The sequence below is a fragment of the Physeter macrocephalus genome, chromosome 13 (assembly GCF_002837175.3).
Source record: "Physeter macrocephalus isolate SW-GA chromosome 13, ASM283717v5, whole genome shotgun sequence".
Taxonomy (NCBI): Eukaryota; Metazoa; Chordata; class Mammalia; order Artiodactyla; family Physeteridae; genus Physeter; species Physeter macrocephalus.
In genome coordinates, this window is record NC_041226.1 from 81,328,063 (window position 1) to 81,354,020 (window position 25,958).

The window sequence follows — 25,958 nt, forward strand, 5'->3', positions numbered from 1 at the left end:
AGGCGTCGGTCGTCTGCACCGCTGGCCCCTGGCTGAGTGTCCTGGGCGGCGGTCGGGGGCAGGTGTCCCCGTGTCCTGAAGCCCCTGATCACGTCCGTGCTTTCCCACTTGACGGCGACCCGCCGTCCGTCTGGGGCTGCGGACACTGGTGGCAGGGCAGTCGGCCCAGACCCGGGGGGTTGCCCCCAGTGTGGGTGAACTCTGCATCCCAGTTTGTGGGGTTTTCAAAAAGATGCCATAGCCGTGTCCAGAAGATGGAAGAAGGTTGTGTAGTTTTGAGATTAAGAGAAACTGGCCTGTGCCCGCAGCGTCGGCCACATTCTAGGTTCTTCCGTTGCCCCACCGTCAGGCCCAGGGCACACGTTTTTGGCGAGGACCTTTCCTCGGTGACCCCGTGTTGCCTTGGATTTTAAAATATGCTGTGAAAACCAGTTGTGACGATGTCTTATGTCGGTGGCTTGTCTTTGAAGGTGGAGAGACAGAGAAGGCTGGAAAGAATAAAGCAGAAACAGTCACAGCTCCAAGAGCTTATCCTGCAGGTAATGCAGCGCCTGCCGTGGAGGCAGCGTGATTGCTGTTTGGTGGCGTGGGCACGTGTGTCCCCGTCATCCCCCCTCCGGGTGTTTGGGTTTTGGACATGTGTTCTCTGCTGGGTGGCATCCCCCGGCCGCTGTGGTCTCTAAGCGGGTGCTGGGCGGGGCCGTTGAGGACGCCCGGGGGGGTTAGGTGGCCGGTGGCGGCAGGTGTGGATGCGCGTCAATCGTGCATCTTTTTAGCAAATCGCCTTTAAGAACCTGGTACAGAGGAACCGCCAGGCGGAGCAGCAGGCCAGCCGGCCGCCCCCCGCCAACTCCGTCATCCACCTGCCTTTCATCATCGTGAACACCAGCAAGAAGACGGTCATCGACTGCAGCATTTCCAACGACAAGTAGGTCGTGGTGGGAAGGGCCCTGGCCGCGTGAAGATGCCTGGGCGGGGGGGCGGGGGCAGAGAGAAAGTGGCCCGTCTGGTTGATTTGCTGCGTGTCTCACTTATAGCCACCAAGTACGATCTTTTCAGCGTAATTACCTTGCAGGTGTCCTCCTCCCTTCCCTGACTGTGTGTCTCCTTGAGAAGGAGGACTGTTGTCAGGACAGCAAGCGGTGCCCAGGGCCCGTCCTGGGGCGTCCTGGGGGCGGCCGGCAGCCCCCGGCTGCGTAGGTGCCGCCTGCACTCCCTGGTTGCTGGTTCTGAGTTGGTGGCTTGTGTGGCTGAGGGAGGTTTGGGGTGAGTGGGGTGTCCCGCTCGGGGCCCCTGAGCCAGGTGTCCAACTCTGTCGTGGAGACGGCGCTCTTCTGACGGTGACGTGTGACGTTCCTTCTCTAGGTTTGAGTACCTGTTTAATTTTGACAACACGTTTGAAATCCACGATGACATCGAGGTGCTGAAACGCATGGGGATGGCCTGCGGGCTGGAGTCCGGGAGCTGCTCCGCCGACGACCTGAAGGTGGCGAGAAGTTTGGTGCCGAAGGCGCTGGAACCCTACGTGACAGGTCCGCTCCGTCCTGGATGGAACGCCTGCCCCCTCCGCTGGGGTTGGCTCGCGCCCGGTGCCCAGAACAGAGACAAATGGGACGTGGGACGGTGGCGGGCTGTGGGGTGCCGGTGTGACAGCAGCAGGACGCCATCTGGCGGGGCCGTGGCCCCTCGGGACACGGGGGGCGGGGGGGCGGCGACAAGTCCGAGCCGTGTGGTTCATACGGCGCAGCTGTTACGTCAGGAACTCACCTTCCAGGTAGGGCCCCAGGTCTGTGAGGAGCGTGGCAGGCGTGGACCCTACCCCAGGGAGTGGCTTAGTCACTGCAGCAGAATGACCGAGAAAAGCGTCGTCTTGGCAGCCCTGGGCCTGCCCCCGACGGCAGGTGTGGGGAGCCTTCTGGGTCCCCGGCGTCCGTTCTGCCGGCTCCTTGGCTGAGCTGGGGGGGGTCCCAGCCACCGAGGGAAGGGCTTTGCGGTGAGGGAGGAGAAGCTGCCCCTGCGCCTCTGGTGTGGGTTTACTCCCTGAGCACTCCCAAGCGGCCCAGAATAAGTGGGCGTCTGGTCTCAGAGCGTCCAGTGAAAGTGGCGCCTCCCACCCCCTCTTGATGCCAGCAGCTGCCCTGTGGGACCCCCCGCTGCCCTCCCCCCGGCCCCCATTCTTGGCGATACAGCTGCGTCCAGGACGGGGGTCGACATAGGTCCTTCCTCCCCTTGGGTCCCACCTCTGCGCTATGGTGACGGTTGCCCTTCCGTGGCACGGTGGTGGCGTCATCAGTGGCTGCACCAATTCAAAGAAGTAAAGGGAGGACTTCCGTGCTGTCTTCGCGAGGTTTGGTCCGGCGGCTGGGCCCAGCGAGCGGGCTGCCTTCTGGCTGGTAGCGGGCGCTGCACTGGGCGGCCCGAGGGGCCTCGCCTGGAGAGCCGTCCCGTCTCAGCTCGTGGGCCTGTTTCCTGCGGTCTCTGCTTTGTGAAATTTGCTTTCTTTTCTTTCTCTTTCCAGAAATGGCTCAGGGATCACTCGGTGGTGTCTTTGTCACGTCGGCAGTTTCAACTGCCAACGGCACAAGGCTCTCTGCCAGGTAACTGCCATCCCTGGCGGGGCCTGGGGGTGGTGGGACCACTGTCACCTGGCAGCTGGACACCCGGAGTCGTGTGTGAACAGCCACTGCTCAGCCGCTCAGAACGGGGCTCCCAGTGCAGGGCAGACCTCCCCCCACTCCGGACGACCCCCCCAGAGTCACTCAGAGCTCGTCCTTTGTTCAAAGGAGATTTGTTTTTTCTGATTGGTTTCCTTCCTCTAAAGATTAAAAGTAGTACATGGTTTTTATTTTTTTGAAGAGTACTTCAGTGAAGTGCAGGCAAAGCCACCTGAACCCCACGGCCGGCAGCCTGAGTGACAGAGGCTATTTCTCCGTCTCTTTTTTTTAATTTTTCTTTTTAACACGCTTGAAGTCACAAATACGCATATAATGTTGTTCCTTTTTTTCACGTTACCGTGTATTGAGTGTATTTTATGTTATCGAAGGAGCTTTATCATTTAAATCAATGTGTATTTGACTTTTGACCTAGCAGTCCCACAGAACAGAACCGTGTCAGGCCTCAGGGTTTGTCTTAGTTTTTTGAAGATAAATGTAAAGTAATACCAACGTTAAGTATTGACAAAACAGTGGTTTTATTTTTTATGTAGTATTATGTGTTATACATATTTATATCGATTCTAAATATCAATAAATTTTCAGTTTCTTGAAGTGTAAGTGAAATCAGCAGAGTGTAGGTCCAACAGAATGGAATTGACTAATAAGTCACGTGTGCTCACCTTTGAGGGGGCTCTGTGGGCACTGTGTCCTCTGGTCCCCGTGCAGTGCTTGCCTGGCAACAGTGCGGCCCTGAGGGAGGGGCGGGGTCGCCCCGTGAGGGTCCCAGCGTCCATTGGGTCTGTGTCGACCTCGGCGGGGCTGAGGGAGGCCCCAGGGTGTCTGCACCTGTTGGGTTTTGACTGAGGTTGGTTCCGCTTTTAATCCTGAATCTGCCGCTGTGTGTGTAGCCCAGTCTGTAAAATCTGAACACTGGTTATACCGAGAGGTGGAATTTGGGTATTTCCTAAACATTCCTCTTTAAGAAATTCTTTTTATTGATTAAATTTCAGAGGCTCACGCCAGGTTTTCTAAAGAGGGAAGCAAAGCCATTACCATCTCAGAAGAGATACTGACCTTAGTGGGGATACGCTGTTTTTACAAAGGCCCTTTTTGTTCCTTGAGCTGCCCTCTGGTTGAACGTTTAGGTGGTTCCCGGTTACAAGAAAAGCTGCAACGAGCCGCCTGATGGCTCAGTTTTCCACTCTTCCTGGCTTGGTCTCCAGACTGGCTTTCCTAGATGGGGGATTACTTTGTCCAAGAGCAGCGTCAGTAAATACCAGTGAAAGGTATCAAGATACATGCGTGTGGTTTTCTGCTAACGGGAAAACACCTTTAACGTTAGGAATCTGTGCCGCTCTGGCCTGTGGGGTTTCTGTGGTGCCACAGGCCCCTTCAGGGTCCTGACCCGCGTGGCGGGACAAGAGCCCTTTTACTCAGTCATCACCATCCCCCTGCCCCGTGCCGTCTGATTCAAGTGTATCACGGCCGCGTTTCCAGGGTGGTTCTGACCCTTTCGTGTCCTGTTATCTTTAAACAGACTCACGGTTTACCAAGTAAGCTCCTCCGTTTTGTGGAGAGCAGTTGAAGGCCGCAGGTCGGGCGCAGAGAGGATGCTGTGAGGCCCCCCGGGGGTGCCACTGTGTCTCTGCGTGGAGACAGGCCTCCGAGTCTGGAGCCTGGATGACCTGTGTCAAGTTGTAGCCCTAGGTCGGGGTCCCCTCGGGACCTTCCCTTGCTGTTCAGCTCAGACATGAAGACACTGAATGACTTGTGACGGTGCCTGAGCAAGTTGTAGCTCAGAAGAAACGTCGCCTTCCCTCCCCTCGCGGTGGGCGTGGCCATCTTCCGTTGGTGCCCTCGGACCGTAACTGACCACAGCTGACCCTTTGCGTCTCGTGTGCGCTGCGCTGGGACGCGGGCGGTGGCTGAAGCCCGGGGTCTTTGCCCAGGATTCCGGTTCCTAAAGCCCCTCCATTCTAGGCCGGGTCTCGCCCGTGGGCCTGTTGACATTTGGGGCCGGACCACCCTTTGCTGTGGGTGCTGCCCCTGCCTTGTGGGGCACTGGGTTGTGCCCTCGGCCTCAGATGCTAGCAACCCCCCCCCGCCCCAGTTGTGGCAACCGGAGGTTGTCACGTGTTTCCGGACGAGGCTCCCAGGAGCGTGATGCCAACGCAGGTGGGTTCCAGCGACCCATTTGGAGACGAGGGCGGGGGGCTGGGCAAGCCCTGCCTGCTCTAGAGCCCAGCCCCACAGCTCTGCCCCCTGGGTCCGTGGTCCCCGCCTGGGCCCGCCCCAGGGATCGTCGTCAGGTGGCATTCCAGAAAATAAAACCTGCGAGACCTGTGGGTCCTCGGGGCCGTCCTGGAGGCGCAGGCTGCAGTAAGACGTGCCCGTCACCCTCAGCTTCCTGGCTCAGCACGGACGCCAGAGGAACTGAGGGTGGGGCCTGGGACTGCGTTTTCACACGCGGGTACACGCACGTGCGCGACTGCACGCACGCGCCAGCACACGCTCACTGGGTGCCCCTTTACTCCCCGGCTCCCACCTTTCAGGGAGGTCAGGGAAGTCACAGGCGGAGGCCTGGGAGGAGAGTCTCGGGGGTTTTCTGGTTGGTGCGCCTGAGTCTCGCTTCCGACGTGATGATAGATGGGGAGGACTCGGTGTCAGGGCCCTGCCGGAGCCCCTCGTCTAGTGGTGATGTGTGAAGGGGGCGTGACGGGTGACGTCAGCCTCGGGAGGGTTGGGGTCTGTGCTGCACGTGGGTGAGGTTTTCCGTTTCTGTTCGTGTAGTTGAGAACACCCAGCCCTCCCGGGGATGCCGGCCCGTCTCTGGCACTGCAGACGCGGCCACTGACACCTCCTGTCCTTGCAGTGACCTGGCCAATGGCGCGGATGGGGCGCTGGCCACGAGCTCCAGCGGGTCGCAGTACAGCGGGTCCCGGGTGGAGACCCCCGTGTCGTACGTCGGGGAGGATGACGAGGAGGAGGAGGACTTCAACGAGAACGAGGAGGACTGAGCCCCGTCGGCTCCAGGGACACGTCTGGGGAGAAGAACTTCTGCTAACGTGGGTCTTTCTGTTTCTTTTGTCCTCCTCCCAAGAAGAGCTTGCTGCGCCGCTGGGCTCGGCGTGCGCCACCGATAAGCAACGCGCCGTTCTCCGCGGGGTCCTGACGAGCTGCGCCGTGTTTGATGCCGATGCACGGCCTCTATTTACTCTTTCGGATTTTGTGTTTTCGTTTGCTGTTTTTTAAAATTCAGAGTTCATTTCGCCCCTTCACAGTTCTTGCCGAGTTTGCTGGAGACGTTGTGCTCCGTCCGCGCCGAGGGAGATAAAGGCCCTGCTGCCCGGCGGGCCCGAGGCAGCCGCCGAGGGGGAGGCACCGTGGAACCGGCAGATGGCGAGGCTCTGCTTCTCGACGTTTTATTACGACTTTATTTCCCTTAAATTATATTGACTGCGTGACTCCATCGGGTTTCTACTTTGGTTTTGCTCTGTGTTGCAGCCAACGAATTGCGAAGTTCTTTTTTTGTTTCTGTTTGTTTGGTTTGGTAAAAGTTTACTGCCATGCTGGTGCAGCTATGGAAACTGTCTGAAAGCTTGGAATGGTTTATTGCTTATGGTAAAATTTGCCTGATTTCTTACAGGCAGCGTTTGGGAACTTTTATTATATAGTTGTTTACATACTTATAAGTCTGTCATTTAAAGACATGTACTGAAACAAATGTTGTATTTGTTTCGTAAGCATCTTCCTGTAATCTATTATAAAGTTGAAATTAAATATAGAGAATGTTTTAACAGTTTTTTAACTCAAAATTTGTCAATCATTTTTAATAGTTCTTTTTTTATAAAAAGAAAAAGGAATTTCAGGACAGGCAGTAGTCTCTTTTAAAACTTATTTCACCAAGAACCATTAACTGCACAGTTGCTGTTAGCTGCCTGTTCTAAAATAATAGTCTTTTTATTGGAACACAAACAGACTTTTCTGTAATATTTTGTGGAATAAAGAGACTTTAATTGTTTGACTTGTTTAACTCGGCACTGTTAGTTTTTATTAATAAAGTGCGCATGGGCATTTTAAACAAGTCGTGTGTCCCTCTGATTCGGGATGGCTGTCCGGAGCTCATTTTCTCCCATCAGCCGTGCGCTTCTCTGGAGGGAGGAGAGGGTCCAGGCCCAGCAGTGCACGCAGGACCCGCCGAGGCCCCCAGCCTGTCCTGCCGCTGCCCAGCGGCGGGGCCGAGGAAGGAGGTCCCGGGGCCGCGGCCGGTGGTGGCGAGAGAGTTTGTGCCTTGCCTTGTTTTCAGAGGAAACGTACCCACGACCTTTAATGTGCGAGTCCTTACAAAACGTGAACTTTGCAAACGCACACATCCCCGAAAGGTCACGAAGCACCACAGGGAAGCAGGGCACGGAAGGATGCAGGCTGGATGCCCTCGCGGACACGCCCACGGCGAGAGAGCCAGGCCGAGGGCGTTCCTTGCCTTTCTCCCGGATCCTAGAAGTTGAGACAGATTTTGTGGATTTGACTTTGGGAAAAAGAGTCAGATTGTAAGGTAGGATGGGGCAGCTCAGTGTTTTATTCACGTTGGTCGAAGACATCCGTGAATGTTGCGGTGCAAGGTTGAGGCCTTGAGCAGAGTCGTGTCTCCTGAGGGATGTGGCGGTTCCTCCTTTCTTCCTGACTGTGGCTGACTGAAGTGTCCTGAGGGCTGTGGCTGGAGAGGCGGGGGCGGTGTCGGCGCCCGTGCGGTGAGGACACGGCCAGCCCCGCGTCTCCGGCCGAGTCCCCTGCGGCTGCGCCCCTGCTGCCCCTCCTCCTCTAGGGCACCCGGGCGTGGGCAGGAGACCCCCGACACCGACCTTCCACCGGTGGTGACCCAGGTGACCGAGGGTCTGCTGGTTCCGTTGCTGCGGGAGCGCCTTGGACAGGGGACGAGGTTCTGGCGTCGTCGCCTCTCCGGCTCTTCCTGGTAGACGCTCAGCTGCGGCCCAGTCATCCCGGAGCATCACCCGTCAGGGTGTCCAGCCTGCATCCTTCCCCGCCCGCTTCCCTGTGGTGTGGTCTGTGACCTCTAGGGGAGGTGTTTGATTCCAAAGGTCACATCTTACAAGCTGGTGAGTAGTGGGGTTCTGCAAACCAGGAGGCCTGTGGCTACTTGGGCCGAGTACTGACCCTGGGTGTTGGCGCAGCGGTGGTCCCGGGGCGCGTCAGCGAGCTCCTGAGAGAGGAACGTCCGGACTCGAACCTCTAGGCCTCTGACCTCTGACCCCAGAGCCTGTGCCACCCCTCCCCCAGGTGCTGGTTGTTCCGTGTATTCGACAGCAACTTGACAGAGGTTCTAGCACTTCTTTCCAAGGGGCACTTTGTGGTCGGCAGGTAGCCGGGTCTGAGGTTCCGTGTCCCCTGCACCCCCCGCGGGGGCAGCCCCTCCAGCTGCTGGGCCTCGGTTTCCTTCCCTGTGAAATGGGATCGGCAGCCCCGGCCTCCCAGGGCAGCCGGAGGCGGGACCCCGAGTCAGGCAGCCTACTGTGCTCGGACCCCGTGACGTGCACCCCCCACCCCACCCCCACCGAGGCCTTGGTGTCTCTTCTGGGGTGGCTGGACCTCTGACCTCTGACCTCCAATGTGTCGTGACATCCCTGAGGTGGCCTGATCTCTGGCCTGACGTGGCACTTCCCAGGTGGCTCAGGGTTTTTGCTGGTGGGGTTGGCAACGCGGAGCAGAGACGCCCGCACCCCGGGCCCTGGCGGCCTTCGGGGCTGGGCGGCGGGTCCCCTGTCCCCTGAGCCTCTGCGGGGCTTCTTCCGTGGGGTTAGGACTCTGGGCTGCCAGCTCCGGGTGGGGTGAAAAGTGGGCGACAGGTGAGAGCAGGTTTGTCCTTGGGACGGAATGTTCTCGTTTCAGGGTTTTCTGAATGGGCTGGGGCTGCAGACCCCACCCACCCCCACCCTGGAGGCAGGAGGGGAGACCGTGCTCCGAGGAAGGTCACCTCTGGGGTTTGGGCTCCGCCGCGTGGGGACACCCTCACGTCCCAGAACTGTGCGCTCTCGGGGCAGCCCCTTCCACTCCGACTTGCAACTGAAAGTGTTAAAGGGAGAGGTTTTTTAGTTCATTAATTTTAGTTAATTCTTTTGAGTTAATTTAGTTAACTGAATTTGTTAGTTGGACGTTTTAGTTAATTCTTCCCCTCATCAGGAGAGACACGACTCTCTTTCATAGATTAAGAATGAATTTAATAAACTTGATTTTTACAGTTTAGGAATTGCATTTTTTAAAGCCGGCAACCAGAATGCATGAAATCCTGTCACGTTTCATATCAACGCACTACCGGTCTTCATATTAACATACAGAAAAAATAAATTACGGCAGGAAAGGTGATGTCCACGTGGAAGAGATGAGTCCTTTGGGGGTTTTGTTAGTTGCACAGCTGCTGCCTTAGGGTCACCGTGTTAGCCCAGCGTTTTTATCGTGGCTACAAATTCTACCCAAAAAGTGACAGAGATTTCACAGGATTCTGGCTCCGAGAGCTGGGCGCACGGGGGCCTGGGTGGTGCGGAGCTGCCTCGGGCGCCGCGTTTAGCCGGACGCGGCGTCTGCGGCCGCCCTGCACCCGGGGGCCAGCGCGTGGCTCCTCTACTTCTGGATTTTCAGCTTGAACTCCACCTTCCCCTCGTAGGGGTCGTGGGGGTTGTCGAAGGTCACGTGCTCCGCCAGGATCTTGCACACGATGACGACCTCCCTGTTCCTAGGGACGTTGAGAAGCTTCGCGGCCACCAGCGGGTTGCTGTAGTGGGGCTGAAGCGGACGTGCGTTAGGGCCCTCGAGGGCGGCCGGGCGCCTGGCTGGGTGCTCTCACGTCGCCGAGAGCCGCCCGGGACTCACTGGGACACAGATGTCTCCCTGCTTAGAAGCGAGGAGACTTGGCCCGGGGGGCGGGGGGCGGGGACAGACCAGGGACAGATTCGACTTCAAATTACACTTGATGAAAATTAATATAAAAACCACACAGAGGATAAAGCAAGAGATTTGGAGAAAATGATTTTAAATGGATAGGCAGTCGTCTAAGGGCCTTCTAAGGAGGCCCTTGGAAGGTAGAAGATTAGATTTGATATTTATTTTGCGTGAGAACGATGTGTTTTCAGGTAGGTACGAGAACATGGGTTTGGGACGCGCCCGAAGGTTAAGCGGTCCGGCTGGGCTAAGTACGCCTTGTTTCGTTTTTACAGGTGAAACATTGAGGGCTTTCCTTCTGCTCTAGAGATCGCTCAGTTTAATCCGGCTCCGGAGCAGCTGCTGGGGACAGAGACGCGCACATACCTGGGCCTTCTTCCCGTAGTAGGGGAAGTAGTGTAGGCTGTAGACGCCTTTGGGTGGGAAGTACTCCACCTGCAGGGCCGGGGCATCCAAGCGCTGGTCCTGCGGGCGAGAGGCCGCCGTGAGAAAGGCCGGGTCTGGCGCGCTCGAGTCCGCCTGTGTGTCCGCGCCACGCGTGCTCCTGCACGCAGGTCCACGTGTGTGCGGACGTGTGCGCCGTGACCACGCGTGCAGTTGGCATAAACTAGATCTAATCTTTATCATCAGCCGAGAATCCGTTAAGGGTGTAATTTGTTAGTTTGCAAGACCCAGGGTGACTTATCAAACTTGTATTTTTTTCCATTTTAAACCCTCTTAGGATAAAAACGATGATAGAGCCTAGCGTGTGGGAATGAAGGCCCACAAGGCTGGGCAGCTGGTCTGCCGAGACTGGGGAAGGACCCACACGCTGTCGTGGGGTTTGTTTCCTTGGACTGTCAGAGCCAGCGAATCGCCCGACGGCTTGAGCTCGCTCGTCCGAGGGCAGAGGAAGGGTACTTTGGTGTCTGTGCAGATCCCGGGTCAGCTTACACATGCGTGGTCGAGCAAACTCAAGAGGGAAAAAAAAACAGGACGAACGCTGCGCTCCGGGGAGACTGCAGGCTTTGGGGTGGGGGGGGTCACCCCGGTGGGGCACCCGTGCTGACGGCAGAGAGCCTTGGCTGAGGGCGTGATTGTGAAAACAAACTTTAGAAAATATTCAACGAAGACAAATTTAGTTTTTTCATGTTGTACTTAAAAACATGTTTTGAGAAAAACGGGACTAAATTAATGCCAACTGTTGGCGGCATTTATATACACGCACTGCCAGACAACAGTAGCTGCCGGTAACTTGCATATTTTTGTAAATAAGCGAATAAGAAGGACAAAGCAGCGTAGTAGAAGTGCCTTGGTTTTTCCAAATAGCCACAAACATTTTTTTTTTTTTTTTTTTGTGGTATGCGGGCCTTCCTCTGCTGTGGCCTCTCCCGTCGCGGAGCACAGGCTCCGGACGCGCAGGCTCAGCGGCCACGGCTCACGGGCCCAGCGGCTCCGCGGCATGTGGGATCCTCCCGGACCGGGGCGCGAACCCGGTTCCCCTTCATCGGCAGGCGGACGCGCAACCACTGCGCCACCAGGGAAGCCCCAGCCACAAACATTTTGAAGCATGTCAGCGATACACTGTCCCAAATGCTTTTTGAAGCAACGGTGAGGAGCGTTGTTTTTCTTACCAGGTTGTTTTTTCCAGAGACAGTATAAAATTTTATTCTCCAGGATCATGTAGCTGTGCCATTTGGCAACTTGCAGTACCATATAGAATATTTTTTCTTGATGATTCTTACCAGGTTTTTAATCCCCCACGATAAAACCCCTCTTAAGTGAGGGTTCACGCAATTCGTGCACCTGGCTTATTAGGCTGACGGTTGAGGTGATTTTAGGGAAAACCAGATCAGTATTTCCCGCAGGTTTTCCAGCCTAAACAAGGCAGCTGTGGCCGGTCACTCACCAGGAAGGCGCAGTCCACCCTGGGGGCCGTGCTGTTGCCGGGGAGAAACCTGACGATCTGGAAGGGAAAGGTTCGGACGTGGCTTCTGCGCCCATCTGTGAGTGCGGAGGACGGGTGCCGGGGAGGGTCTGGGGCGGGTGAAGCAACTCCTGCTTCAAAGCCAGAAGCTCCACGCCGGGGCCGTGGTCTTGGCCGGCAGGTGGCAGAGCTGGACGGGGGTCTGCGCTTCCCGAGCCCACCTGTGCAGACGGCCCGGCCCCCGGAGGCGCCTCCTGGTGCCCAGGGCGCAGTGCAGTGCCCTCCTCGCGCGTGGTGACCGCCGCCCTCCCTCGCTGCACGCCTGCCAGGCAGCCGGGACCGCCCCCCAGCTGGCGCCCGGGGCCCGGCGCGGCGTGCCAGTGCGTGCCCCCCGGCCTCTTGGGGAGGAAAATGGAGAGTGCCACGCAGATGCCGGCGCGGTGCCGGGTCCTCCCCCCCCGCCGCCCAGTCCCACCCTCCCGGGGCCCTGCCGAGATGTCCCCTCTCCCCGCGGCGTGGACGTGCCTCCCGTGGTTGGCTGTGTTCGCACGGTCAGCCTCCCTCTGCGCCTGTCCCCAGACGGTTCCCGGGTGCCCTCCCCGCGCTGACCGCGGCCCGGCTGCCTCCAGCCGCCGTGCACACGGGGCTGCCCCAGGCTCTGCGGCTCGGGGGTGGCGGACGCCACGGTCGAGTGGGTGGTGGGTCTGGGTGGCGGCTCTCAGTTGTGTTTGAGGGAAGGCACGCTCGCGGCCGGCACACGTGCAGCAGAGGCAGGGGCCCGGTTCCCGTCTCACCTCCGCCCCCCTCACTCACCCGGTTCATCTTGATAATGAAACACGGCTTTCCTTCCTCAAAACCGAAGCTGGGGTCCGGCCGGCCCGAGCAGTTTTGCAGCATGTCTGCTGTGAACTTGCAGGAGAACTTGGTGTGGTTCGGGGCCAGGAAGCTCTCCTGGAAGAAGTACCTCTCGGACGTGCAGTTGATGTTGTCCTCCTGGGCCGCGGGTGAGTAGCCTGCGGGACAGACACACCTGCGGCCCCGCCCGGGCTGCAGCCCCCCTCCCCCGCCCCGCCCCCCGGGGCTTCCTGGGACGAGGAAAGAACGGAGGCTGCGGTGCGTTCTACACTCCACCTGCCAGGAAGTGGTGCAGGGCCTGCGTTAGTTCTGTCCAGGTCCTGTTGTCAGACACGTTGTAGGAGATGTCCAGGCCTTTCTCCCCGTAGACATCTGGCCTCAAGGTCACCCCTGGAAAGAGGACGTGACGCTTGGTCTTCGGTTGTACATCCAGGCCGTTTGCGGTTCGGTTGGCCCCGGCCTGGGGGAGGCCGTGCCTGGGACGCTTCGGGACCAGGCCTTCGGGGGTCTCCCGGCCCCTGGCGAGGAGGCTGCAGCCAGCAGGGCCCGGGACCCTGCCCAGGGGCCGGGGGGCCGCACCGTCCCACGAGGCCTGGCCAGCGCCCGCGGGTCCCTCCCACAGGAGGCCTGCCTGCCTGCCAGCCTCTGGGTTTGGGGCACATCCTATCACAGTGTGTTCTCAAGTTTGTAATCTATTACGTCACCAGCGACTTCCCGCTCTTTGGCGCTGGCTCAGCCCCCTCGTCGCACGGGCCGCCCTGCACTTAGACGGCACTCACACCCTGGACCTAATTTGCTGCTGGGGAGGCGAGGCCTCCACAGGAGAGCAGCCTCGGTGCTGGTGACGCCACACGGACACCGAGCTCCCCTCGGCCCCCTTCCTGATCCCCTGGTGACCGTCCTCCCCGACACCCTCCCCGTGGGGTCGTGTCCTGACCCGGCAGCCCCGGGCAGAGCAGGGCCCGACGCCCAGTACCTGGGGACTTGAGCTGGTCCTGGAAGTCGGGGGTGTACGGGTCGACCGTGCACATCAGCACGTAGATGCACAGGGCGAAGACGCCGGTCATGACCACGTAGAAGGCCGCGTAGTAGAGGCTGATCCACACTGCGGGAAGAGGCGGGTCAGGCGCGGCGGCAGCTGCTTGCTCGCGGGGAGCACGCGTGCAGCTCACCAAACGCGTCACCTCTCAGGGTGAGCGTCGCACCGGTGTCGGGTGCGTTCACGCACGGCGCTGGGCACGCATCCTGCTAGCCGGTTCCAGACCGTTCTCGTCACCCCGATAACCCTGCGCCCCTTAACTTAAAAGCCTTTAAAAAAATGACGGTTTTAGGAACATAGCTTTAAAACTGCTGTTCTCTCTCAAGTCTAAGGCTGAGCCTTTGGGCCTGACCCTAGGCTGCTCCCCGCTCTCGGGTGCCCGGTGTCGGGGGGTGTCAGGGCTGAGGGGGGCCTTTGGGATCACCCAGTGGGGGAGGAGAGGCCGGCCAGGGCCTGCGTCTGGGCACTGAGACCGCCAGCCCCACGCGGCTGCTGGCTGGCCCCCTGCCCTCCCCCGGCGCCCCCGCCCTGCCGCACGGACCCCAGCGGGACAGCGTCCGGCCCAGCATCTGGCCCGTGTCCGGGTTCCAGCAGTAGCGCTGGAACTCCTCCATCCTCTGGCTGCATGACTTCTTCTCCTGCAGCGCCGCCATCGCCCCGCTCCTGCCAGCTGACACTTGGGGGAGGAAGTCCCCTTGGGTTTTATGGTCTCCCCCTCAGAGGTCAAGGGCATTGGCGGCTCTGGGTTCCGGGGCGAGGCCGGCGGGGCGTTATCGCTGCTCGGCCGTCAAGCACCGACGCCCGGGCAGGCCTGGCAGGTTCCCCTGCCGTCAGGTGCCCCTCCACCCCCTCCCTGGGCAAATCAGGGTGGCTCACTCCTCCCCTCGGGTGCCCTTGGCCCAGAACACTATCTGCTCTGATAAGGAGCAAGGAGGCCTGCCAGGTGTTCAGCTCTGCCCGCTCGCACTTCCTTGGGGAGGGAGGTGTGAAGAGAGCGGTCGGCACGAGGAGGGGCCTGGGCCCCGACGCTCACCCGCGGCCGAGACGCTCCCTGCCCCGAGCTGACGGCAGCAGGCGCCCGCGGTCACGGTGAGGCGATGGCTGGGCTCCCGCCCCGTCACTCCTGACGCTGGAGGGCCGAGCCTGCCGGTGCCCAGGGCGGCCGGGCGCGGGGCTGCAGGGGTTCCCGTCACTCTCGAGCCGAGCTTCGGTGACGAGCACGGTGTCCCCTGAGAGCCATTGCCGGGGCCCAGGAGGACTTTGCGTCCAGGGAGGAATTCACAGCCGCACGATCCAGAAGTGTTCTCGAAACGGAAGGCACGCCGTCCCCGCGCGCGCTGCTGAAATGCAGGTTCTGACCCTGCGGGGCCCCAGTGGACCTGGGGCCCCCCGCGGGCCTTTTGCTTGTGGCTGCAGGGCCGCGGCAGTGTCCCGGCAGGGGACGCTCGGCCTGGCAGCACGTCCGGGCCGCCGGGGCGCCTCGGCAACCTGTGACGCCTGCCCCACCCCCGAGTGTCTGAGGGGGCTGACCTGCCGGGCGGCCTGAGCGTCCGGACACCTACGAGCCCCCGGGCCACCCGACGCGTGGCCCGAACCAAGCGGCCTTGGCGGTCTACGTGGCCGGGGCACCCGTCTCTGGGATCAGGAGTAAGGGCAGCGCCGGGCCGATATGACGTGGCCCCGAGGCGTCTTTACAGGCATCTAAGTCAGGACCCGACTGAAGGGCTGGGGACTGTATACAAAGAGCTGGGTGTCCATCCATTGTCACTTTCCCTCTGAGGGACCCACGTAGCCAAATTGGAAGCGTTCTTTGGGGATGAAAAGAGTGCAAAGCCCTCTAGCCATTATGTTTATTTTCTTCAGGATGATTTAGAGTTTGTCAGCAAAACGCACACCCTAAAATTCCGATGGAATCGCGGCATTTTAGCTTTGGACTCACAGTTCCCTAATGGACCAGTCCCAGGCATTTTCCTTCACACCGTCCCCCTTCACGGCTTTGCAACTTGAGGGCAGTAAGAACACAGAGTGTGGCCTTAGCCTGCGGTCTCACTGCCCACAGCCTGCGGGTCTGGGACCCGCGCGCCGAGGCCTGGAGACACACGGTAGGAACTGCCGTGCAGAGAATCGGTGCCGCCCTGCCTGGAAAGTACAGAGACACTCTTGGGACGAGCACAGCATGACTTCTTCCTGGAAGTCTTTGAACGGAGTCCTCCACACTTAGTCTCTGAATTCCCAGAACCACGACCGTGTGTGCTGAGCTGCCCACGCCTTGTCATGGTGACCTTCCTGGGACACGTGCCCGTGGGGAGGGGAGGCCTGGGGCGGGGTGGGGGGGCACCGGGCTGCTCGGCGTGCCCTGCGGGACGACGCGGGACGGACGCCCCAAAGAGAGCGAGCTCCGGGCGATGTGGGACCTCACCCTTCCTATGCGGGGGGCTCGACTCCCACCCACCCCGGCAGCAAGGGACCGGAGCCCACCCCTCCGCAGCTGCCGTGGGGTCAGCGGAAGCCGGCGAACGCCGAAGGGCTGGATGATGGGAAGACTCCCAGCTTTCAACGGATCATCACTCATCAGAGCAAGAACCGGGAAGATCTCCAAATGAAGTTAAAACAAGATGATCAGTAGACGCCGAGACTGAGGTGACAGATTCTGAAATCAGCTGACAGGTTGTAAAGTGCTTCAGCGAGCAATGGTGATTGTGCTTGAAACAAATGGAAAAATCGAAGTAGAAAGTTTAAGGAAAGAAATAGAAGATATAAAGAAGAACCAAATGGAAATTTTAGATTCAAAAAATACAATAACCAAAATAAAAAGCTCAAAGAATGGATTCAGCAGCAGAAGGGAAGGGACAGAGGAAAGAATCACTGACGTGGAAGAAAAAAACAATAGAAATTTCCGGATTTGAACAATAGAGAGAAAGTAGAGCCAGAAAATAAGTGCCCAGCCTCAGTGACCCGGGGGCCATAGGAAAGGCCTAACGTCTGTGCCACTGGAGTCCTACAAGGAGAGAAGAAAGAGCGGGGCTGAGGCTTAAACCTTCACACTCAAGAAGCTGAGAGAACCCCAAACAAGATACCCGCCCCCAAATCCATGCCAAGTCGCATCAAGACTAAACTTTGAATATCCAAGACAGACACAAAAAAACCCTAGAAAGCATTTGCAATTGCTCAAAACAAAAAGGAATGTTTAGGTGTTGATCTAATAAGACGTGTATAGGACTTGTATGCTGAAAACTACATAACGGTGATGAAACAAAAATCTAAGTAAATAGAGACACATATTGTGTTCGTTAGGTTGGAAGACTCAACACAGTAAAGATGTCAATACTCCCCAAACTGATACACTGTTTTAACACAGTTTCTATCAAAACCCAAGCAAGATTTTTTTTTTGTATCTATAGGCAAGACTATTCTAAAATTTATTTAGAAAGGCTAAGGAACTAGAATAGTTAAATATTTTCTTCTTTATTTGGAATACTTTTTTGAAAATATTTTTTATAAAGAAAAATAAGGTAGGAAGACTCAGTCTACTCAATCTCAAGGCTTATTATATAGCCACAGTCATCAAGACAGTGTGGCGTTGGTGGAGGGACAGACACAGAGAACGATGAAACGGAACAGAAAACTCAGAAGTAGACTCACACATGTGCCCAACTGATTTTGACAAAGGTGCCAAAGAAATTCAATGAAGCAAAGACGGCCTTTTCAACACATGGAGGTGGAACAACTGGACGTCCATGAACCCTGACCTAAGCCTCACACCTTGCAAAAAAGTTAACTCAAAATGGTCATGGGTTTAAATGTAAAAGTATAAAAATTTTGGGAAAATACGTGGGAGAAAATCTTCAAGAACTAGGGTTAGGCAGAGAGTTCTTAGACCTGACACCAGAAGCACAATCCATAAAAGAGAAAATTGAAAAATTGGACCTCCAGCCCAACAGCAAAAAAGCAAGCAGTCCAGTTCGAACATGGTCAAAAGACATGATGGGATATTTCACGGAAGAGGATTCACAGATGACAAACACATGGGAAACTGTTCAACATCATTAGCCGGTAGGGAAATGCAAATTGAAAACACAATGGGGTACCACCTATCACAAGAGCTAAAATAAAAAATAGTGACAACTCCAAGTGTTGGTGAGGATGCTGAGAAACTGGATCACTCGTATGTTGCTGGTGGGAATATAAAATGGTAGAGCCATCTGGAAAACTGTTTGCCAGTTTCTTAAAAAATTGAACATGCAAATACCATACGACCCAGCAAATATGCTCTTGGGCATATTTAATCGCAGAGAAATTGAAATTTATATCCGCACAAATGTCTGTATGTTTTTTGCAGCTTTATTCATGATAGCCCAAACTGGAATCAATCTCGATGTCCTTCAACAGGTGAATGGTTAAACCAACCGTGGTCCATTCACACCATGGAATACTATCAGCAGTGAACCTCCAGGTACGTGTAACCGCCTGGATGGATCCAGGAAGTCATGCTGAGTGAAAAGAGCCAATCCCCTAATGGACATACTGTGTGATTCCACTTATGAAACATCCTTGAAATGACAACTTTATGGAAATGGAGAACAGATTCGTGGTTGACAGGGTTCAGGACGGGGTTTGGGGTGGGAGGGAGGCGGGTGTCCATAAAGGGGGACCGTGTGGTGTCGGGGGTTCCTGAGCGTTTGCTGTGTTGGCATCGGTATCCGCGCTGCGATCCTGAGCTACAGTTTGGGGGGACTGGGTGAGGGGTGCAGGTGTCTCTGGGTTATTTCTTATAACTGCACGTGAATCTACAATTACTCTAAATAAAAACTTTTTAAAAAGGGCCAAATGAGTTTGGGAAGCTCTGCGTACTTGACCCCTCTTGGAGAACCAAGTTCACTCTTCAATCTCTGAGTCCCGTGATCGGAAACATATTTAACGCCGTTTAGCTGAATGCTTCCCACTTCCCCAGGAGGTAGTTCAGCTCAGTGTTCATCCGGTGGGAGTTGCCGTCCTCAGACACCGCCTCTCGCACGGGTTCCTGATCTGGGTGCCAGCCCCACTCCAGGCCCACTGAAGCAGATCTTTATTTCTCCAGGCGATTTGAGTCCCCGGCACTGCTGGGAGGCGCTGTCTGGGGACACACGGTGAGAGACACCGTAGAAGGGGCTCCGGTCCACAACACGCCTTGGAGCCAGAGCCGCCGACCCGTCTGAACACTGATGGGTTAAAGAAAAGGCAGGAAGGGTTTGAAGAGATCAGCTCAAGGTCACCTGCTAGTAAGTGCCAGGCTGGACGCACCAACCCACCTGCTCAGCTGCAAGTTCTTGTTTCTGCTTCCCCGGCTGCTACACAGAGTCCGCCTGCCTCCTCACACCCACTGGCAGAATCTCACTGCCCTCTCGACCCTCTCCTCCCCGCGTGGAGTTGGTTACCTGGCCTCTTCTGGCTGGGGTGTTCTTCATTTCTGTGGCCCTTCTCTTCCTCCCCTCTCTAAACTGTAACCAACCCCCATCACTTCCTTGTCATTCTTTCCCATACATCTACCAAGCACCTACTGTGTACTAGAACAAGGCAGACAAGGCCATACCCAGGTGTGCCCCAGGTGTGCCTCAGGTGTGTCCCAACTGTCTCAGGTGTGTCCCTGCTCTGCCCCAGGTATGTCCCAGGTGTGTCTCAGGTGTGCTCCAGGTGTGTCTCAGGTGTGCCCCAGGTATGTCCCAGGTACCCCCAAGTGTGCCTCAGGTGTGTCCCAGGTGTCCTCCAGCTGTGTCCCAGCTGTGCCCCAGGTATGTCCCAGGTATGTCTCAGGTGTGCCCCAGGTGTGCCTCAGGTGTGCCCCAGGTATGTCCCAGGTACCCCCCAGGTGTGCCTCAGGTGTGTCCCAGGTGTCCTCCAGCTGTGTCCCAGCTGTCTCAGGTGTGTCCCAGCTGTGCCCCAGGTATGTCCCAGGTGTGTCTCAGCTGTGCCCCAGGTGTGTCTCAGCTGTGCCCCAGGTATGTCTCAGGTACCCCCCAGGTGTGTCTCAGGTGTGCCCCTGGTGTGTCCCAAGTGTCCTCCAGCTGTGTCCCAGCTGTCTCAGGTGTTTCCCAGCTGTGCCCCAGGTATGTCCCAGGTGTGTCTCAGGTGTGCCCCAGGTATGTCCCAGGTATGTCCCAGGTACCCCCCAGGTGTGCCTCAGGTGTGTCCCAGGTGTCCACCAGCTGTGTCCCAGCTGTGCCCCAGCTATGTCCCAGGTGTCTTAGGTGTGTCTCAGGTACCCCCCAGGTGTGCCTCAGGTGTGTCCCAGGTGTCCTCCAGCTGTGTCCCAGCTGTGCCCCAGCTATGTCCCAGGTATGTCTTAGGTGTGCCCCCGGTGAGTCTCAGGTGAGCCCCAGGTGTGTCCCAGGTGTCCCTCAGGTGTGCCCCAGGTATGTCCCAGGTATGTCTCAGGTGTCCCCCAGGTGTGTCTCAGGTGTGCCCCTGGTGTGTCCCTGGCCTCTCCGTTCCCTTCTCTCTCCTGCCTCTCTCTGTGTGGGACCTCAGCCTGGGTGTAGCTGGGGTCTCCTGCATCCCCGTCCTAATTTCACCTGAACGTTTCTCTTGGCCTTTCTCCTTCACCAGCCAGCACAGCCCAGGTGAGGGCAGGGGGCTGACGTGAAGCTGATCCCTCGGCAAGGGCCGGGGTTACCTTAGGTCATCAGAGCCACCAGCATGACACAGCTGCTCTCAGTGTCAGCTCAGGACAAATGTTGGTCCTCACATACTGACCAGTCCCCTGGCCAGGGGTCTCACCCGTGGACGCCCAGAAAGCCTATTCCTCAACTCCTATCATCAGCTGGTTTTATTCTCACTCGCGGGTTTTCTAAAGAAAAAATGACACCTAGTGGGGAAAACATCAGCCATCTTTGTGAATTAAGGTTTCTCCTGGGCCCCCTCCCTTCACCTGGGCCCCGTGTCCCCACCAGGAAACAGGCGGAGGGTCCAGCTCATCTGCTTGGGCCAGCGGGCCAGACGGGGAGGCTCGGGGCTCCTGCGCGCTGGGCCTGGGGCCAGGTGTGTCCTTCCCCGTGGGAAGGAGCGGGGCAGGGTGGCCCGTCTAATCCGTCTGCGAGCGGCTTAGGGATTGTCTTTTTCTGGCACCTGCTCCCGCCCTGCGCGTCCTCCACTGCGGCCGGGATTTCGCTTGAGCTGTGTCAGCGGGCTTCCTGGGGCTCCTGGTGCCCGGCCATCCTCCTGTCCCCAGAGGGCGGGACCGGGCCACAGGACAAGGGCAGTGGGTTAGGCCGGCTTGGGACGTGGGAGCCGGACGCGGAGGGAGGCCGGCGCCGGGATGGATTTCGGGTCCCTGGAGACGGTGGTGGCCAACTCGGCCTTCATCGCTGCCCGAGCCAGCTTCGATGCGAGCAGCGGCCCGACCGCCCGGGACAGGAAGTACTTGGCCCGGCTCAAGCTGCCCCCGCTGTCCAAGTGCGAGGCGCTCCAGGCGAGCCTGGACCTGGGCTTCGAGAGCGTGTGCTCGGAGCAGCCCATCGGCAAGCGGCTCTTCCAGCAGTTCCTGCAGGCCCACGAGCAGCACGTGCCGGCCCTGGAGCTCTGGAGGGGCGTCGAGGACTACGGCACCGCCGCCGACGCCCTCCGGCCGCAGAAGGCCCAGGCCATCCGGGCCGAGTACCTGGACCCCCAGGCCAAGCTCTTCTGCGGCTTCCTGGACAAGGAGGTGGTGGCGCAGGTCCGGGAGGGGCCGGCGGGGGCCGGGGACGGGCTCTTCCAGCCCCTCCTGCGGGCCACCCTGGCGCACCTGAGCCAGGCCCCCTTCCAGCAGTACCTGGACAGCCTGTACTTCCAGCGCTTCCTGCAGTGGAAGTGGTTGGAGGCCCAGCCTGTGGGCGAGGACTGGTTCCTGGACTTCAGGGTCCTGGGGCGGGGCGGCTTTGGGGAGGTGTCTGCCTGCCAGATGAAAGCCACGGGGAAGTTGTACGCGTGCAAAAAGCTGAACAAGAAGCGGCTGAAGAAGAGGAAGGGCTACAAGGTGGGCCGCCGAGGCATTCCGGGGAGTGGGTCGGGGCTGGGGCGCCCCGGGCCGGCTCACCCCGTGGAGGGCGCTCCCGCCGTGCGGCCCTGGGCGGGGTCGGTGCCCCGCGCCCCCTTCGTCGAGTCCGCCTGTCTGCCTGTCGGCCGAGCCCCTGGCTCGGAGCGGCAGGCGCCGGTGGCGTTCGGATGCTCGGCTTGTCCAGCAGCTCTAAACCACCAGCCTCGGTGCCCGGGACAGGCGGGGTCTGCCGCGTCCCTCCTTGCGGAGCGGCCTCTGCGTGGCTGGTGTGGCCCCTGTGCCACACGGCACCACGCTTCTCGGCTTGTCACCAGCGCCACGCAGTGCAGCAGCCGGTGTCAGGCAGGCTCCTGGGATGAGTCTCCAGATTCTTTACTCTGACTTTCTGGAACTTTCCCTGGCTCGTGCTGGGAGGAGGCTGCAGGGGGAGTCTCCCTGGGGCTGGTGTGGGGAGGCCCCGAGGTGCCCGCGTGCAGCGCTGTCTGGGCCGGGGGTTGGGGGTTGTGGAAGCAGCTGCTCTGAGCGGCGCCCACCCTCCCTCTGGCATCAGGCCCCGTTCGGGCGGGATCAGCCAAAGCTGCTTAATCTCCAGCCGCGCGTTCTGCCTGCGTGGGCTTCCTTCCCGTTCCCGCTGCACAGAACAGATCGTGCTGGGGGCAAACAGCAGCTACCCCAGAGCACCCCACCCCGGGGTCCCTGATGGCGCTCTGCCTGGTGGCCTTTGGGGGCAGCAGTTACCCTCAGGGCCATCTACCTGCAATTTGAATCCAACTGTTAGGGTATTAAGCCTCTCTCTCCCGAGTTCAGGAAACTTATCAGACTTTTACAAAGTAAAATCCACCTAAAATCTTCCCACGCAGTGGGTAGAAAGGGCTTCTCAACATCAAAAACTCCTCCTTCAAAAGGGCTCTTTCTCCTTACGCAGCACAGCTTTCAAAAACACATTAAATGGACTTCATGGGGTCTTAAAATAAATATAGAAAATGAACAGGGATGCGGGGTGGCTTGACAAGGTGCTGTTCAGAGGCCTGGGTGGGAGGAGAAGGGCTGGCATTGCAGCAGGAAGAGCTGGAGGGGAAGGTCGGTGCCGACAGGCTGCCGGGGGACCTGCCGGGACCCTCAGCCGCATTTCTAAGGCTGGTCGGCAGGACCCCCCCCTGCTGGCGGCCCTAGGAACCCCGAAGTCCTCTGCACGTGACGGGTTCCCAGGCCCTATCTTGCCTCTGTGAAACGGGGCACGTGAGGCATGTCTCTAGTTATTTGCAATTGCTCTGTACAGCCACTTTTAAAATATACCGGCAACTCTGATTCTGTTTTAGCATGACATTTTCTGGTTTGTGGAACTTGGCCGTTTTTGGCAATATCACTTTCCCGCCTCACCCTGGGCGCTTACCCTGCTTTCCAGGGCGCGATGGTGGAGAAGAAGATTCTCGCCAAAGTCCACAGCAGGTTCATCGTGTCTCTGGCCTATGCCTTTGAAACCAAAACCGACCTCTGCCTGGTGATGAGCATTATGAATGGAGGTGACATAAGGTAAGCGCCTCTCTCTCCGGTGTGGGAGCAGCATGGAAGGGCGCGTGCGGCCAGTGCGCGGGGGGCTCTCTGGGCCCCGTGGGGCGGCTTCCCACGTGCCAAGAACGTGGTGATAAAGACAAGAAGCCCTGTCCCCGTCTACGTCCTGCTCTTTGTGTTCGGATTGCTGGTCCTCGAAACGATGTGTCCGCAGCCCCAGTGAAGCGCAGGGACCCTGGGGGAGGCGGCCCAAGCTCTCAGTCACGGGTCCGTCCCGCGGGCCTCGGGTTCACGCGGGCGGCGGGGAGAGCAGGGCGTGCAGCAGGGCGTGTGGGGCTGCGAATCGAGTGCTAGTCGGACGGGTGGACAAAGGGGAGGGAGGGGCCTCGAGGGGGGTGAGGACCGTGCTTTACGGGGGGCGGCAAACGCAGGCAAACTTCGTCAATGGTGCGCTCTGGGGGTGGTGGCCGAGCGGAAGCACCGTGTGGCCGACTTGGGGAACTGTGGCTTGGCCACCCACCGCAGGGAGCAACAGAGGGCGTCGTCGCCGTACGGGGCCTGGGCTTGCCAGAGACCTGAGGGCCCGGCCCTGGGCTCCCGAGACAAGTTGGATCACTGGCTCTCAGAGGGGAAAAGACCCACTTGCCAGCTGGGCAACACGGCCGCTCTTGCCCCAGCGTGCTGGTCTGTAAAATGGGGACAGAGGTGAGATACTGGTGTCCCGAGGTTGCTGCGGAGAGTTAGCTAACACACCTGAGACGCTTAGAGGACTCACACGAGGGGGCCGTCTCTGTGCCCCCGTTCTCGGGCCTGGGTTTGCCTGCACCAAAACTCTGCCAGGTGAGCTTGTCGGCCCCATTTTCCAGGCGAGGCTCTGAGGCCCTGACTGAGCCACCTGTGCAAGTTCACGGAGGAGGAGCGAAGGGTCTGGAAAGCGCAAATAGCACGAGCTGGAGAGCAGAGAGATCGTGACGCTTTACTCGCCTGCCCTGCCCTGCCCTGCACTGTGCTAGGCCGAGATGCCGTGCTATGTTACGCTGCGCTATGCTATACACGCTCCTGTATTCCACTGCACTGTATATACCACGTTGTATCGATACTACACTACCCAGCACCACACTGTGCTGCGCTACATCAGACGGTATACTAAACTATGCTGCACCGTGCCGCGCTACGTTATCCCGTCCTATACTACATTGTACTATATAGTACGCTGTACATGACACTGTACCGCCCTACATTATACTAGCCCGCACCGTACTACAGGACACTGTAGTAAAAGGTACACGTAGCCGTACACGTACGGCTGACGTGAGGGTTTCTCTCTTGTTTTCTTCGAGATTACTGGCCTGCCTCTCGTCTCGCTGGTTGTCCGCTAGTTTAAATACTTTGCTTGTTAGGTTTTGCGTCTCTGTACAACGTGACAGGGCAACGGGAGATAGGAGAGGCCGGGAGGCCGGGGGGAGTCCTCCGAGGGCCCAGCGGGGAGTCTGTGTGTCTCTGGGGAAACGGCCCACGTGCCTCCTGGGCTCGGGGCCAGCCTCTCACTTTGGATGGGGCTTGGGCCGGTCACGTGGCCCGCCTTGGCTCCGCTCTGCCTGGCTCCTTCACCGGTGGCTGTAAAGTGGCTTTGGGGCCTGTTTCTCCCCGTGGCCGGGGCAGGGGAGGTGGGCTGGGGGGAGCTGCCCTGCCTTTCCCCCGTAACGGCTGTGAGGACACACACACCGGCGGCCGGTGCGCCAGGCTCTGCCGCGGGCCCCTAAGGCTGGACGCCAGGGCTGAGACGGCACACGCTTGGCCGACACAACGCGGGATTCGGAGGCCTCAACGCTTTCCGAGATTTTACTTCCCATCCAAACCGTGGGCCCGCGGCTTCCGGTTGTGCCAGAGAAGCACAGGCTCCACGTGGTCTGCCCCCAGGTACCACATCTACAACGTGGACGAGGAGAAGCCCGGCTTCCAGGAGCCGCGCGCCATCTTCTACACGGCCCAGATCGTCAGCGGCCTGGAGCACCTGCACCAGCGCGGCATCATCTACCGAGACCTCAAGCCCGAGAACGTGCTCCTGGACGACGACGGTGAGGCGGCCCCCCCGGCCTGCTCGCCTCTGTGGCCTGACTGCTCGTCGGTGGGGGGGGCCAGCTTTGACGAATGCTCGTTACACTTGCACGGCGCCGAGACACATCTCACGTTTGTTCACTGTTCATTCAGCTGTTTTGCCTCCGCATGGCGTTATCCCCGAGCGGAGATTGTTAATGGACTTTGGTGAAATCTGGTGCATGACTAGGGCCACCAGGGGGTTAGTCCAGGAGGCCGGCGTGTGTGGAACTATTAGCAAACAGCTAACGGTTGCGGCCGAGTCCCCACTCGGTCCCCTTGCTTGCTGTCTTCGTGAGGAGTCAAACTGGGATCCTCATCAGGAAATAAGCCCCAAGGTTGAGGCTCCCGTAAGTCCCTTTAGAGCCCCCCTTCCCTCCCCATCACAGGTCAGACGGACACACTGGTGCCCCCAAGGCCGTTGCTGCAGAGCTCGGGGAAGACAGAGCCACGAGGAGGCTGGCCTTAGGGGGAATATGCCCCGGATTCCAGCTGCAAGCGCTGCTGGGACCCTCGGTCCCTCCGCAGTCTGGGTGGGGAGCGGCGGCGCCGTGTGTGTGCGCCACGCTTGTGCACGCGTGCGTGTCCGGGAACCCCAGGGGCCTTTGTTTGCGGAGCCGCGTGTGACCTGAGCCCATGTTTGTTCTCCAGGCAACATCCGAATTTCTGACCTTGGGCTGGCCGTGGAGCTGAAGGAAGGCCAGACCAAGACCAAGGGCTACGCGGGGACGCCAGGTGAGGGGGCCTGCGGGCCGGGTGAGGGCCTGCGGGCCGGGTGAGGGCCTGAGGGCCGGGTGAGGGCCCGAGGGCCTGAGGGCCGGGTGAGGGCCTGAGGGCCCGGGTGAGGGCCTGAGGGCCGGGTGAGGGCCTGCGGGCTGGGTGAGGGGGCCTGAGAGCCGGGTGAGGGCCTGAGAGCCGGGTGAGGGCCTG

At 58.8% G+C, this 25,958-nt stretch overlaps 3 protein-coding genes across 16 annotated transcripts in view; 2 read left to right on the forward strand and 1 right to left on the reverse strand.

Moving 5' to 3' along the window:
* Nucleotides 1–6,675, forward strand: part of TFDP1 (transcription factor Dp-1) — a 30,969-nt gene extending 24,294 nt beyond the window's left edge. For 9 of the 14 annotated variants that reach the window (XM_028497629.2, XM_028497631.2, XM_028497641.2 and 6 more), the window contains 6 exons: nucleotides 471–539; nucleotides 777–928; nucleotides 1,366–1,532; nucleotides 2,519–2,597; nucleotides 3,800–3,940; nucleotides 5,527–6,074. In XM_028497629.2, coding sequence (XP_028353430.1) covers nucleotides 471–539; nucleotides 777–928; nucleotides 1,366–1,532; nucleotides 2,519–2,597; nucleotides 3,800–3,940; nucleotides 5,527–5,671 — 753 coding nt within the window. In that variant the 3' untranslated portion in view covers nucleotides 5,672–6,074. Of the gene's footprint in view, nucleotides 1–470; nucleotides 540–776; nucleotides 929–1,365; nucleotides 1,533–2,518; nucleotides 2,598–3,799; nucleotides 3,941–5,444 lie in introns of all 14 variants that reach the window. The other 5 variants (XM_028497633.2, XM_028497632.2, XM_055089475.1 and 2 more) reach the window with 5 other exon arrangements.
* A 2,615-nt stretch (nucleotides 6,676–9,290) lies between these two features.
* Nucleotides 9,291–14,068, reverse strand: ATP4B (ATPase H+/K+ transporting subunit beta). Its single transcript, XM_007116835.1, has 7 exons — nucleotides 13,950–14,068; nucleotides 13,346–13,474; nucleotides 12,646–12,759; nucleotides 12,328–12,527; nucleotides 11,497–11,553; nucleotides 9,975–10,073; nucleotides 9,291–9,452 (listed from the first exon to the last, which is right to left on the reverse strand). Exons 1-7 carry the CDS (start codon nucleotides 14,059–14,061, stop codon nucleotides 9,291–9,293), a joined length of 873 nt encoding a protein of 290 aa, XP_007116897.1. The 5' UTR covers nucleotides 14,062–14,068.
* Nucleotides 14,069–20,699: 6,631 nt separating this feature from the next.
* Nucleotides 20,700–25,958, forward strand: part of GRK1 (G protein-coupled receptor kinase 1) — a 15,853-nt gene continuing 10,594 nt past the window's right edge. Inside the window, exons 1-4 of the mRNA XM_007116844.3 lie at nucleotides 20,700–21,398; nucleotides 22,825–22,952; nucleotides 24,852–25,009; nucleotides 25,680–25,763. Of these exons, the coding sequence (XP_007116906.2) occupies nucleotides 20,700–21,398; nucleotides 22,825–22,952; nucleotides 24,852–25,009; nucleotides 25,680–25,763 (1,069 nt within the window). The remainder of the gene's footprint in view (nucleotides 21,399–22,824; nucleotides 22,953–24,851; nucleotides 25,010–25,679; nucleotides 25,764–25,958) is intronic.